This window comes from Thalassophryne amazonica, chromosome 21, assembly GCF_902500255.1.
Source record: "Thalassophryne amazonica chromosome 21, fThaAma1.1, whole genome shotgun sequence".
In the NCBI taxonomy this organism is placed as follows: Eukaryota; Metazoa; Chordata; class Actinopteri; order Batrachoidiformes; family Batrachoididae; genus Thalassophryne; species Thalassophryne amazonica.
Genome location: NC_047123.1, coordinates 24,603,038 through 24,618,208, shown reverse-complemented (window position 1 = coordinate 24,618,208; position 15,171 = coordinate 24,603,038). Strand labels below are relative to the sequence as shown.

The window sequence follows — 15,171 nt, the reverse complement described above, 5'->3', positions numbered from 1 at the left end:
TTCGAGCCTGCCCACACGTCACCTGGTGTTAATTGACTTTACAAATTCTGTGTGTTACGTTGTGTGTTGTCACAACATTAAATTGTTACCTTTTGGTTTTCTCATTGTCCGTTCATTTGCGCCCCCTGTTGTGGGTCCGTGCTACGACACCTTCCCAACACTCTGCCTCCCATTCTACTCTTACAAACTCTAGGAACTACAAGTAAGCCTGCAGTCTGAGAGCGAAGCGCTCTATTGGGGTGATATGGTACTAAGAGGTCCCTAAGATAAAATGGGACCTGATTATTCAAAACCTTATAAGTAAGAAGAAGAATTTTAAATTCTATTCTAGAATTAACAGGAAGCCAATGAAGAGAAGCCAATATGGGTGAGATATGCTCTCTCCTTCTAGTCCCTGTCAGTACTCTAGCTGCAGCATTTTGAATTAACTGAAGGCTTTTCAGGGAACTTTTAGGACAACCTGATAATAATGAATTACAATAGTCCAGCCTAGAGGAAATAAATGCATGAATTAGTTTTTCAGCATCACTCTGAGACAAGACCTTTCTAATTTTAGAGATATTGCGCAAATGCAAAAAAGCAGTCCTACATATTTGTTTAATATGCGCATTGAATGACATATCCTGATCAAAAATGACTCCAAGATTTCTCACAGTATTACTAGAGGTCAGGGTAATGCCATCCAGAGTAAGGATCTGGTTAGACACCATGTTTCTAAGATTTGTGGGGCCAAGTACAATAACTTCAGTTTTATCTGAGTTTAAAAGCACAAAATTAGAGGTCATCCATGTCTTTATGTCTGTAAGACAATCCTGCAGTTTAGCTAATTGGTGTGTGTCCTCTGGCTTCATGGATAGATAAAGCTGAGTACCATCTGCGTAACAATGAAAATTTAAGCAATGCCGTCTAATAATACTGCCTAAGGGAAACATGTACAAAGTCAATAATATTGGTCCTAGCACAGAACCTTGTGGAACTCCATAATTAACCTTAGTCTGTGAAGAAGATTCCCCATTTACATGAACAAATTGTAATCTATTAGATAAATATGATTCAAACCACCGCAGCGCAGTGTCTTTAATACCTATGGCATGCTCTAATCTCTGTAATAAAATTTTATGGTCAACAGTATCAAAAGCAGCACTGAGGTCTAACAGAACAAGCACAGAGATGAGTCCACTGTCTGAGGCCATAAGAAGATCATTTGTAACCTTCACTAATGCTGTTTCTGTACTATGATGAATTCTAAACCCTGACTGAAACTCTTCAAATAGACCATTCCTCTGCAGATGATCAGTTATCTGTTTTACAACTACCCTTTCAAGAATTTTTGAGAGAAAACGAAGGTTGGAGATTGGCCTATAATTAGCTAAGATAGCTGGGTCAAGTGATGGCTTTTTAAGTAATGGTTTAATTACTGCCACCTTAAAAGCCTGTGGTACATAGCCAACTAATAAATGGTAGGGCTTCCTTGAGCAGCCTGGTAGGAATGGGGTCTAATAGACATGTTGATGGTTTGGAGGAAGTAACTAATGAAAATAACTCAGACAGAACAATCGGACAGAAAGAGTCTAACCAAATACCAGCATCACTGAAAGCAACCAAAGATAACGATACGTCTTTGGGATGGTTATGAGTCATTTTTTTCTCTAATAGTTAAAATTTTATTAGCAAAGAAAGTCATGAAGTCATTACTAGCTAAAGTTAAAGGAATACTCGGCTCAATAGAGCTCTGACTCTTTGTCAGCCTGGCTACAGTGCTGAAAAGAAACCTGGGGTTGTTCTTATTTTCTTCAATTAGTGATGAGTAGTAAGATGTCCTAGCTTTACGGAGGGCTTTTTTATAGAGCAACAGACTCTTTTTCCAGGCTAAGTGAAGATCTTCTAAATTAGTGAGACGCCATTTCCTCTCCAACTTACGGGTTATCTGCTTTAAGCTGCGAGTTTGTGAGTTATACCACGGAGTCAGGCACTTCTGATTTAAGGCTCTCTTTTTCAGAGGAGCTACAGCATCCAAAGTTGTCCTCAATGAGGATATAAAACTATTGACGAGATAATCTATCTCACTTACAGAGTTTAGGTAGCTACTCTGCACTGTGTTGGTATATGGCATTGGCGAACATAAAGAAGGAATCATATCCTTAAACCTAGTTACAGCCCTTTCTGAAAGACTTCTAGTGTAATGAAACTTATTCCCCACTGCTGGGTAGTCCATCAGAGTAAATGTTATTAAGAAATGATCAGACAGAAGGGAGTTTTCAGGGAATACTGTTAAGTCTTCAATTTCCATACCATAAGTCAGAACAAGATCTAAGGTATGATTAAAGTGGTGGGTGGACTCATTTACATTTTGAGCAAAGCCAATCGAGTCTAACAATAGATTAAATGCAGTGTTGAGGCTGTCATTCTCAGCATCTGTGTGGATGTTAAAATCGCCCACTATAATTATCTTATCTGAGCTAAGCACTAAGTCAGACAAAAGGTCCAAAAATTCACAGAGAAACTCACAGTAACGACCAGGAGGACGATAGATAATAACAAATAAAACTGGTTTTTGGGACTTCCAATTTGGATGGACAAGACTAAGAGTCAAGCTTTCAAATGAATTAAAGCTCTGTCTGGGTTTTTGATTAATTAATAAGCTGGAATGGAAGATTGCTGCTAATCCTCCGCCTCGGCCCGTGCTACGAGCATTCTGGCAGTTAGTGTGACTCGGGGTGTTGACTCATTTAAACTAACATATTCATCCTGCTGTAACCAGGTTTCTGTAAGGGAGAATAAATCAATATGTTGATCCATTATTATATCATTTACTAACAGGGACTTAGAAGAGAGAGACCTAATGTTTAATAGACCACATTTAACTGTTTTAGTCTGTGGTGCAGTTGAAGGTGCTATATTATTTTTTCTTTTTGAATTTTTATGCTTAAATAGATTTTTGCTGGTTATTGGTGGTCTTGGAACAGGCACCGTCTCTACGGGGATGGGGTAATGAGGGGATGGCAGGGGGAGAGAAGCTGCAGAGAGGTGTGTAAGACTACAACTCTGCTTCCTGGTCCCAACCCTGGATAGTCACGGTTTGGAGGATTTAAGAAAATTGGCCAGATTTCTAGAAATGAGAGCTGCTCCATCCAAAGTGGGATGGATGCCGTCTCTCCTAACAAGACCAGGTTTTCCCCAGAAGCTTTGCCAATTATCTATGAAGCCCACCTCATTTTTTGGACACCAGACAGCCAGCAATTCAAGGAGAACATGCGGCTAAACATGTCACTCCCGGTCCGACTGGGGAGGGGCCCAGAGAAAACTACAGAGTCCGACATTGTTTTTGCAAAGTTACACACCGATTCAATATTAATTTTAGTGACCTCCGATTGGCGTAACCGGGTGTCATTACTGCCGACGTGAATTACAATCTTACCAAATTTACGCTTAGCCTTAGCCAGCAGTTTCAAATTTCCTTCAATGTCGCCTGCTCTGGCCCCCGGAAGACAATTGACTATGGTTGCTGGTGTCGCTAACTTCACATTTCTCAAAACAGAGTCACCAATAACCAGAGTTTGATCCTCGGCGGGTGTGTCGTCGAGTGGGGAAAAACGATTAGAAATGTGAATGGGTTGGCGGTGTACACGGGGCTTCCTCCTCACAGTCACCCAGTCGGCCTGCTTTCCCGGCTGCTCGGGATCTGCCAGAGGGAAACTAACGGCGGCTAAGCTACCTTGGTCCGCACCGACTACAGGGGCCTGGCTAGCTGTAGAATTTTCCAATTCGCCCAGCCTGGCCTCCAAAGCTATGAATAAGCTACACTTATTACAAGTACCATTACTGCTAAAGGAGGCCAAGGAATAAACATTTCACACCCAGAGCAGAAAAGTGCGGGAGAGACAGGAGAAGCCGCCATGCTAAACCGGCTAAGAGCTAGCTGCGCTAAGCTAGCGGATTCCTAAAAACACGCAACGTGAATAATGTGTAAATAATTTAGAGGTGATTCAGCAGATCAAGTGCTTTAGTTAAGGCACGTGAAGATTACACTGTGAAACAAATCGTTATCTAGTTAACTAGATCAATCTAACTGCGCAGATTAAACAGCTAACAGATACAGCAAAACACCGCTGTGCTCCGGAACAGGAAGTGATACAATACCGCAGTGAGAGCCAACCACCAGTAGAGGTTCTCTACTGGTGGTTGAGGTCAAGAATGAAGAATCATTCAAAAAAGAATGATTACAAAACTTAACTAAAAATCTGAAAATTATATTTTTTGATTATTATTGTTATGATTTTTTTTCAAGTGTTTGTTGCTCATTCGGCTGCTCCCGGTTTCGTTCGGTGTCGCCACAGCAGATACAACCAGAGCCGCATCGGTAATTGGCACAAGTTTTATGCCGGATGCCCTTCCTGACGCAACTCCAGTTTTACCCAGAGAAACACACACAGCCGCTGGTGTTCCAAAGAGGTCTCCCATCCAAGTACTAGGTCTCCCATCCAAGTACTAACCACATCCTGCTCTGCTTAGCTTCTGAGATCTGACAGGGTCAGGCTTACACAGAGCAGATCGGCTGCTATGATTTTTTCAAGTGTAGACACCATTATTTGTGACATTTGACCTTGAAAACATTAGATTAAAAATAGCAGTATGACCTGGAGCTTCATAGCTTCCTACTTCATCATGAGATAGAGACATATGCAGTTTAAAAAGTGTAGTGGGTAGTTTGATTTTTTTCCCCCCACTTTTCTTTTTTCAAAATGTTTGTAAAAATCTACAGTATGACCTTGAGCTTCATAGCTTTCTACTTCATCATGAGACACTAAGACATAAGAAGTTTAAAAAGAGTAGCCGGTAGTTTGACACCCCCCCCCCCCCCTCCCGACACACACACACAAACACACTTTTTTCAAAATTTTTGTAAAAATCTGCAGTATGACCTTGAGCTTCATAGCTTCCTACTTCATCATGATATACTGAGACATGCGCACTTTAAAAAAAGAGTAGTGGGTAGTTTGACCCCCTCCCACACACACACACACTTTTTTCAAAATTTTTGTAAAAATCTGCAGTATGACCTTGAGCTTCATAGATTCCTACTTCATCATGAGATACTGAGACATAAGCAGTTTAAAAAATGTAGCGGGTAGGTTGACTTTTTCCCCCCCCACTTTTCTTTCTTCAAAATGTTTGTAAAAATCTGCAGTATGACCTTGAGCTGCAATGATGTACCACTTTATCCAAGGATGCTTCAAAAAAGCTACACTTATTTGCGGTAAGCTTAATGGATGCACCTCTGTTTCATATTCAGGCAGAAGCATGAAACCTGCTAGAGATCGGACAGAAGGTTCCTGAAGACAGCAATAAGAACTCACTGGAGGTCAGAAGTGGTCACTTGTAAGGCATCACATTTAATAAATAGCTTTGCCAGGTCGTGTCTCATGTCAGTTTTACCTCGACAACCTCTGATTGGCTTTTCTCCACTGCCAACTGTCGCTTTCCCATCAAACGTTTGGTACACTTAAGCCTGTTTAGGACCTTGACTTTACATTCTGTTTGTCCACAATCAAGTCTGTCAAAACCTCCTGAGATGATCAATCTACATTTATACACTAAAACATACAAAAAACAGATTCAGAAACGGTGACAAAGGTGCGCTCCGTGACCCTAAAAAACATAAGCAAAGATCTCACCTGAGTCATCTTATAACGTACAGCAGGTTGGTTATGTCTCCTATAGTGTAAACACAGACTGGTTGATAAGTCGAGCTGCAGAAGCTCAAATACTGATCACTGATGGTCAGAAACACGCAAACGGGCTGAGCACAAGCAAATAAATAGTTGAGAATATTGCGTGTTACAGTTTGGTATGGCCTTTCCTTTTTTTTAACTCCTTGATCAGATCTGAATGACCGTGAAGCCTTTCCGGACACGTCTCCAGTCGCCCGCTCTCGGTGAGGTCGGCAGCCTGCGGCGGGGGGTCAGTGCTGGTAGTGTGGTACGGCGATGTGCTGGTGGTGGTAGCTGCTGTGGTGAGGAGGGTAGAGGAGCTCGGCCGTCTGGGGTGCCAGGCCCGTGCACAGAGGCTCGTGGCTGCTCAGCACCGATGACAGATACTTGGCTTCTTCCGTCAGCTGCTTCACCTCCTTCCTGAGGGCGGCGTTCTCCTTCTCCAGGTTCTCACTCTCCTGGAAACAAGAAGGCAACAACTGTTCACAACTGGTCACTAGTGGTAAAATTCAGTTCTGCTTTTGGCGTGAAAATACAGTTGGGGCAATGTGAACGATGCAACTAAGTAAGTAAGAGTGAGGGAAGCCACCAAGACACCCAGGCGGCTTCTGTGGATGTGACTGGAGAAACTGTGGCTGTTGTGTCACCATTATCAGATTCATGTTGGAGTGGAGCTGAGAAGGACTGGAAAGCAGAAAAACACTTCATAGCTAGGCTCAGGGTTCCCCATGTGCAGGACAGCACAAAGGCTCTGATCAGGCTGTGAGCACCAGGTGCATACAGGCAGGGGTCAGGGGTCCTGACATGGTCCCAGTCAAAACATGGAGTAAATGTGCAAACTCCACACAGAAAGGACCAGGCTGGATTTGAAACAGGGACCATCTCGTTGTGAGGTAACAGTGTGAACCACTAAATAATTAGCATTTGGGCACAATCATGATTGCTCATATCAGCATTGTCTTGGTGGCTTCCCTCACCAGTTTCTCTCTTGCACGCTCACTCCATGTTTGAGAACTGTCGACGTAAGACAGATTTACAATACAGTATTGTTCTGTTTGTATTTCTTAATGATTGGCGTAAATGGAGTCCAAGTGGCTCATTTAAACAAAAACTAGCGCATTGCCCGTGGGAATCCACGGGCACTAGATTGGGTAATGTTTATAGATTAGGTAGCTGACATTTTTCAAGGGTGGTAATAAATTATGCAAACTTTCTGTAATGATTTGGAATGGTGTGCGAGTCCAGAATGTAATTATGAACGTGCATTGTTCACTGCTGTTAGCTATTATCTCTAATTTCTCCAAAAATATTAGTCCTATCAACTTTCTGTTTTCATGGCATTCATCCTTGACCCAGAATACATAAGTATACATAAGCATACCAAAACGGCAAATGTCAGCTCTCCCCAGTTTCACGTACATGCATACATGTACACAGAGGCCACTTGGCTTTTAATATATTGAAGATGGCTGTGAAAGTGATGATTTACTGGAAAAATCAAATGGTGCCAACAACTGTTTCATGCAGAACTTTTGACTTTAGTTTCTAATGTGGAAGTATAGGTCATTATTGTTGTTGCTCAATAACTTTGAACAATGTGTTAAATATGATTCTGATGATACTAAATTTGTTCATGAGCATTTACTTCTCAACACATCCTGAATTCTGCACTGAAAATTCACTCAGTAATGAGGAGAATGGCTATAACTGCGTGGTTGATGATTCATTTTAAATGCCCCCAAGTTCCCAGAATTCTGTCTATGCATCATCACAAGGCAGAACTAAGAAAATGAGATTATCTTCAAGTTACTTAGAAGTTATTACTCATTAAGAAGTTGTAAAAACACAAGGCACTGTTTCTAAACTCATCAACTTCAAATTTAGAGCTCTATCCCCCCATATTTAGGCATAAAGATGGCACATTTCAGATGATACATTGTTTTAGTGCAGTTTTTCATATTTATGTTAAACCGGCAAAATTTTATGGTAAAGTTTTTATTGTAAGAAATTCTTGTGCATAATTGTCACTAAATATTCAGTTGAATATTTAATGAAGTGTTTAGTTAATTTTCTTCTTAAATTTTTTGATAAACATTTAATTATAAACATTTAATTATAAACTAAATATTACTGTACAAAACTTTTATTTAAATATTTAATGTAAAGTGTATTTACACATATACATGAATCCAAAAACATTTAGCTATACATATTTAGTTAAATATTTATTTTGCTGAATGTGTTTATAAACATTTAATTATAAACAAAATATTTCAGTATGGGACATTTATTTAAGTATTTAATGTAACGTTTATCTAAAGATATACATTAATGCAAAATATTTAGTTAAATATTTAATGAAATGTTTAGTTAATATATTGTTAGTTAAATTTTTTGATAAACACTGAATTATGAACTAAATATTTTAAAACAAACATTTATTTAAATATTTAATGGAATTATCAATATTTAATTTAAAAATTTAACAGTTAGCTAAATATTTAAATGAATCCAAATATTTAGCTAAATATTTAAACAAATGTGTAAGTAAATATTTCCTTAAAGACATAGCTACATATTTTGTTAAATATTTAGGTACACGTTTAACAAAATATTTAGTGAGTATTTAAGTTTTAAAAAGTACTTGAAATATTTAGTGCACATGCATGCGCACACACTCCACTTACTGCATACTTATGTATTATTCTTTTTAGGCCGAAGCAGTTAACAATAATTTTCAATGTAACAACAAATTTTGTCTTATATTAAGAATTTTAATGAAGAAAATTAAAGGCTTCAACCTAAATCTAAAAAAATTAAACAAATAATAAAAAAAATCTGCATATAACATGAAAGATTTTTTTCCCATCTTTATCAATGAAATTAGTCTATAAATTTACAAAATGACAACTGCGAGATGAAAATGTGCAGTCGATTCACCTGAACAACTGCAGTTTTAACATGTTGAATATATTAAATGTATTTTAGTCGTTGTGCTGATAGAAGTTTCGGGTTGAACAGGAAAAAATGTAGTGGAGTGGGTTCGTACATCCCAACCAGCTTGTGTTGACAAATAACTAAAAAAAAAATGTAATTCACCAGATTAAAAGACTACATAACGGAAATGAAACTATGAGATGCTGGTTATCTTTGATGCACCATATTAACAGAAAAACTAACTTTATTTTAATGTAGCAATAACTAAAAGACTTGTCTGCCACCTGCTGGATAGTTAGTGGGTGATAGATGGATTACAGACAATTTGGATCAGCTGTGGTCGTTTGTGTGCTACTTGCACTGAGTACATCATGTGCTTGTTGGTGCGCTCCGCCTGATGCCCACTTTCACATCACCTAACAAGTTAAACCAACCACAGGGAGAAACACAATGTCCACTTTGTGGGTGAATACAGGACGAAATACACAACAGAGCGGGAAAATAAAACCAAAGATAAAGAATGGATAAAATGTTTGACTGGGGATGATACCAAAACGTTAGTCATGCTAATTTCCATGCTTCAGAACATTTCTCCGGGATCCGTATCAAAAGGAAGACACTGCATGCTGTGCTAAATGAGACTTCATTACCTCACCAACTCTTTTGAATGTAACGTTTTGAAAGTTCCCATTGATCTGTGCCCTCTAGTGTTGAAACAAAGTAAAACACGAATGATTGAAATTGGGTTGCAATGTTTTGATTCATAAAACAGATCTCAAATCTACAGTGCTTTGGATTTAGTGACATCTAGTGGTGAGGTTGCAGATTGAAGGCTGCCGTCACTGGTTGCGATTTGCCTTCCCATTTCCAGTTTTGATTCTGGCGAAAGGGATTCTTGCTTCCTTGCCTTCTCTTGTCATGAGCAACATGTATGATCTTCCAGTTTCCGGGTTTAAGGTCAAGCTATAAAATGCTAACGGTAGAGTAAGTAACAAGTCCCTTTTGAGCTACTGTATCAACATGGCAACCTCCACAACGGGGCTGACTTCCATCTAGATATGAAGGACTCATTCGAAGATCATGAAAACATTGCTAAATTTTCTCATTATTATTAACTAGTGGTGTTGTGTTGTGTGTTATTGTGGTTTGTTCTTTAAAGCACTTTGTTGGTTTTGAAATGCAATATAAAGAAAGTAATTATTAATAACTGTACAAAAGTGAATAATGCAATACTGTTTTGACATACATCAATTTGATTTTCAAGTTTGCTGTCTATTGTGGGGTAAATACTGCACTAAAACTACAAAAATCACAAATTTTGTGTTGTTGTGCAACATCTAATATAGCCTGGACTCTTACATAGCCTATAGGCTATGTAAAAAAGAAAAAAGAATAGTTGAACCAACTTAAAAAAGCGTTACAATTGGTCAAACCTGAAGGAATTAAGTTGTTTGAGCTTACCTTTGTAAGTTAGATCAACACAAACCTGAGTTCAAACAACTTAAAAAACGTGTTACAATTGGTAAAACCTGAATGAATTAAGTTGTTTGAACATAATTTTGTAAGTTAGATCAACTCTAGATCAACTCAAACTTACAAACTTAAGTTCAAACAACTTAAAAAAGTGTTACAATTGGTAAAACCTGAATGAATTAAGTTGTTTGAACTTAAGGTGTGAGTTAGATCAACTCAAACTTACAAACATAAGTTCAAACAAATTAAAAAAGCGCTACAATTGGTAAAACCTGAATGAATTAAGATGTTTAAGTTCAAACAACTTAAAAAGTGTGACAATTAGTAAAACCTGAATGACTTAAGTTGTCTGCACTTATGTTTGTAAGTTAGATCAACTCTGGATCAACGCAAACTTACAAACTTCGGTGCAAACAACTTAATTCATTCCGGTTTTATCAAATGTAACGCTTTTTTAAGTGTTACATTTAGTGTCTCTGCCTGCTGGACGGTCAACATGGCGCCCCCTTGCACAAAATCATGACTGGTGATGCGATCATGGAATCTGCAACCTCACTACTAGATGGCATTACAGCTTACACACTGCAGCTACTGACTGCTATACAAGTACAGAAAAGTTTGTCACTATTTGGCTTTTCTTTTTCTTTTTTTTCCCCATCAGTGTGAGAACAGCAGGGGAGAAAACTTTCACTAAAGCGCCAAAAAGGTCAACACACCATGACCAAAGATTAGAATACAGAGTTGTGAGTCCTTACGGTCACACCAGCTTTGGGCAAACCCCATTGCTTGCGTCACTTAGCCAAATACAGCCCACTGGTGTCAGCGCTTTACAAGAAGCGACGGCCTGTTTCTCCCCTCACCTCCCACGATGTACAATTTAAAGATCATTTACAAGGAAGAGAGAGAGAGAGAGAGAGAGAAAAACACTACTGAAGAAACAGGAAACAAACCCAGAGTGGCAGAGAGGGAAAATTCACCTTCCTGTTTATCTAGTGCGACAGCAAAGCAAAACCACAGCGTATTGCCTGTGGTCCCCCGGCCATCTCTGTGACGCTAACGGAGCCACCAAATTCAAAGTTTCATCTCTCTAAAATCTAAATCTCAAAGGCTGGATCTGCTCCTGCCTGCACCGTGGCTTTTCTGAAGGCTCCAGATCATTTGATACAGTTCACAGTAACAGTGTCACCTTTGAACACCTATGGTAATATTTGCTCAGCGCAAAATAAAACACCAGTGGAAGAGCTTATCGAGACATTATTTACTCTTTCGCAAGAAAATGACGCGTTTTCTGAGACGTTACAAAGCTCTACTACAACGGAACACAAGATAAAGAAGATAAACGCTCTGATACAGCGGCGGTACCAGAGGATTGTTTTATTGGTGGGGCCTGATTATTTAGCAGCAATGTTTAAGGAGGTCAAATTACACATAATTTTATCAAGCTAGTTGTGTACAAAAAGCCATAAATACAGTGTTCATACTTATGTTACACGTGTCGCAGAAGTCTAAAACGAGCTGTTTCCAGGCACAATTTTGCTAACTGGAGAAGAATTTCTAAATGCAAAATCATAGAGCTTTGAGACTTTCGTGATGTTTAATCCAGAGATGTGCATGTAGCTGTAAAAAGTAAACAAAGCCTATATGCACAATGTGACCCCTTTAAAATACATTTCAGTATTTCATTATTGCATGCATGTCTGTTAACTCACATTTATACAATTGGTAGGACTAACAACAGTAGTTGTTTCAAAACTAATACTCACGATTGTAGCAACACCAATGATCACATACACTGTGCATAAATAATATGTCAATGGCGCTATGCTACACTGGGGGCGCTATAGCATCAGATCAGTCAGCTAATTTGACAGGCTTAAAATTAAGATTTTGAATAGCTAATTTCAATTTTCTGGTAGGGCTGCAATGGAGCTACTGAACTTCTTGATGAGCTTTCAACCCCAATTTCTTAGTCTTTTCTCCTAAAAAAAAAGCCTGGAGTCAACACATCTGTCTTGTAAAGCACTGCAAGTTAACTTTAAAAAAAAAAAATGCTAAACAGCCGTTGAGATAATACATCCTAAAGATGTATTTTTATAGACGAAAGTCAATTATTTTATTTTGAAGGGAGAGGGGGCGTGGCATCGGAGAAATCACACATGCTGTTTCAAGAAAGGGGTGTGTCTGATTCTCCACTCCCCCCCCCAAAAAAATTCACCCTGGATTAGAGGATATGTTGTAGAAAGCAAGCAGGAGTTGTATGTGGACTTCTGTGACATATGTCATGCAAATCTAAGACGAACTGTTCCGGCTTTTTATTTTTTTAGTTTATAGCAGCGTTGCTGCTTCGTGCACAGACAGTGTGAGACTTTGAGGTTGTTTAACATGAAATCCCAGTTATACTTAACAGTAAAATTTTAAACATTTGCTGTCACAGCACAATAACGACCCCTTTAAAATGTGGATTTGCTCACCAGATGTAGGCTGTCGGCTTTCTGGGTTTGTCTCAGCCTGCTCTTCTGAGCAGCGATTCGGTTCTTCTCCCGCCGCATCACCTTCTTTACGTCGTCCGAGGAGCTCTGAGGGAACACACATACACACACACACACACACACACACACACACACACACACACACACACACACACACACACACACACACACACACAGACATGCAGCATCACCACTGGGGTGTTGCAAACTGATTTCCTGCACTTATCAACGGTTGTTGTGTGATGTGACAGTTTGACACAACATGGAGTTAGGAGGGGCCGGGGAGTGGCTGAGTCATGTTCGGCAGAAAGCACGCCTGTTTCACGTCCTGAATGGCCGCCGTGTGCTGGTACTGTAATAACTCACCCATTTCTAAATGCATGCGTCATTTGCCAGTTTTAGGCATGGCACCTCTGTCCCTCCAACATGGCCAGATGAAGACTTCCAGAATTGTACAAGAGGGAGTCATGCTTGCAGCTTGTGGCACGTGTGATTGGAGCCCACTTGCAAGAAAAAAAAAAAAAACTTCCACGCTGTGTTCCTGGTGGATCTCCAGTCACTGACAAAGCGCTCGGACAAAGCGAGAAATGAAGCCCACACGGGAGCGAGTCATGCCTCAAGGCTCCATGTGTGCAAGTGACACAAGCACCCACAGCCGACATGTGAATGGAGCAGGATGGGGAGTGTTGATCTGCAGCCATCCCACAGCTCCATCTTCACATCTCCGCTTCCAAGCAGCTGAGTAAAAGCGTGCAAAGTGCAGGGTGCTGATGGGGTGCACACTTACCGGCCTGCTGCCAGGTGATGGGGATTTGTATCCTGTGTCGTTGCTGTCAGAGCCCTGAGCCATAGCCGTCTGTGGCGACTGAAACCCCGCGTCTTTCTCCACTTCTGCTTCTGTGTTTTGAAGCCTGCGTACCAGAACGAGTGCAGAGAACAAGTTGGTTTACTGAGTCTTTTCCCTTTCTGTCACTCCTCCTCCTCCTCCTCCTCTTTTCTCTCTCTCTCTCTCTCTCTCTGACACAGATAGACAGACGTGTGGCTGTCTAATTATCTGTGTCTGAGGTGACTTCTGGTAAGAATCTGTGCAAAGTTACATTAGACTGGAAATCACACGCCTGATGGAAACTCCAAAAAAAAAAAACATACTGATGAACAGCCGGTAGATTTAAAGGGGTCATATTTTACAACATTGGTTTTATTTACATTTTACAGTTAAACGTGGATCTTAAACACCCTGAAAATCCCACAATTCTGCACTGGTCCATGTAGACATTAAAGTGATATGAACAATGTTTAAACCTGAAATGGCTTGTTTTACACTTCTGTGACATATGTAACAAACAAATGGCAATTATAATCACAGAATGTTGGTGAATAGTGCAATTAAAACATGCCAAATACTCCATATATTAAAAACCAAGTGGCCTCTGTGTATATGTGTGCGTGCATGTATGTGTGTACCTACAATCATGGAGAAACTGGGGAGAGCTGACATTTGCCATCTGGTATGCTTATGTGTTTTTGGACAAGGATGAATGCCGCGAAAACGGAAAGTTGATAGGACTAATATTTTTGGAGAAATTGAAAATATTAGGAAACAAAAGTGAACAATGGATGTTAATATCACCATTAATCAGTCCCTGGTAACCAGATAAACTCTGAATAAAGGAAATATCTCAACCTTGCCAGTTATAAACATGACATCAACTAAATGTGCCAAATAATAAATGCAATTATTCACAAAAATCTTTCATTTTAATTTCCTCACTTTCTGTTAAAATTATTATAGAAAGTTTTGCATAATTTATTACCACCCTTGAAAAATGTCAGCTATGTATTTTACCCCACAGGTAACACGCTAGTTATTATTATATTGTTGAGTACATAGAATGCAATAGCTCATTATATAAAATCTAAATTTAAATGCTTATTTCTCTGGACACTTGTGATAGTTCCACTAAGGTTTGCGGAGATTTTTAGTAAATCTCTGCAAAACTTAGTGAAGCTAAGCTTCACTGAGCTTTACTAAAAGTGGTTTCAGAAACGGGCTAAAAGTTTTAAACAAATAACCCAGATTGCAATATAAATTAAAAGCCAAAGAAATATTCCAGAATCCTCAATTAAATCCAGATTAACACCAATATTTATCTAGTTTTTCCTCTTGATTTTGTTGATAATTCCACCAACCTTTTTTTTTTCCGGACTGGATAAAAATGTTTTAGAAATTGTCCAAAAAACATTTAATAAAAATTATGCCAGCTCACTATATCAAAGTAAACCAAAGAAATATTCAAAATTCCACAATGATCAGATCCTGATTAACACCAAAGTTTTATTATCTTTTCCTTTGGACACTTTTGTGGAGATCATCTGAAAATTATTTTACAAACTGGAAAAAAAGCTTTAAAAATGATCTCAGTAAACATAAAGTATTGCAAAATTACCCAGAATACACTTCTGAAACCTAACAAACACCAACACCTTTATTTCTCTTGAGAAAGAAAATGAAAGAATGAATTAACAAACAAACAAACAAACAAACAGAAAAGCAATGAAAT

The 15,171-nt window shown here is 39.1% G+C and overlaps 1 protein-coding gene across 1 annotated transcript; it reads right to left on the bottom strand.

Annotated features, from left to right (window-relative positions):
- Positions 1 to 5,373: 5,373 nt before the first annotated feature.
- Positions 5,374 to 13,636, bottom strand: batf (basic leucine zipper transcription factor, ATF-like). The gene is made up of 3 exons (XM_034162026.1): positions 13,398 to 13,636; positions 12,593 to 12,697; positions 5,374 to 6,169 (listed from the first exon to the last, which is right to left on the bottom strand). Exons 1-3 carry the CDS (start codon positions 13,458 to 13,460, stop codon positions 5,963 to 5,965), a joined length of 375 nt encoding a protein of 124 aa, XP_034017917.1. The 5' UTR covers positions 13,461 to 13,636; the 3' UTR covers positions 5,374 to 5,962.
- Between the last annotated feature and the right edge of the window lie 1,535 nt (positions 13,637 to 15,171).

Bases quoted from the DNA above. Each gene is read 5' to 3' on its own strand.
- batf (XM_034162026.1), bottom strand. From the start codon at position 13,460: ATGGCTCAGGGCTCTGACAGCAACGACACAGGATACAAATCCCCATCA. The intron at 12,698-13,397 runs GTAAGTGTGCAC...GTGTTCCCTCAG, and splicing joins CATCACCTGGCAGCAGGCCG to AGCTCCTCGGACGACGTAAA. The intron at 6,170-12,592 runs GTGAGCAAATCC...TCTTGTTTCCAG, and splicing joins AAGCCGACAGCCTACATCTG to GAGAGTGAGAACCTGGAGAA.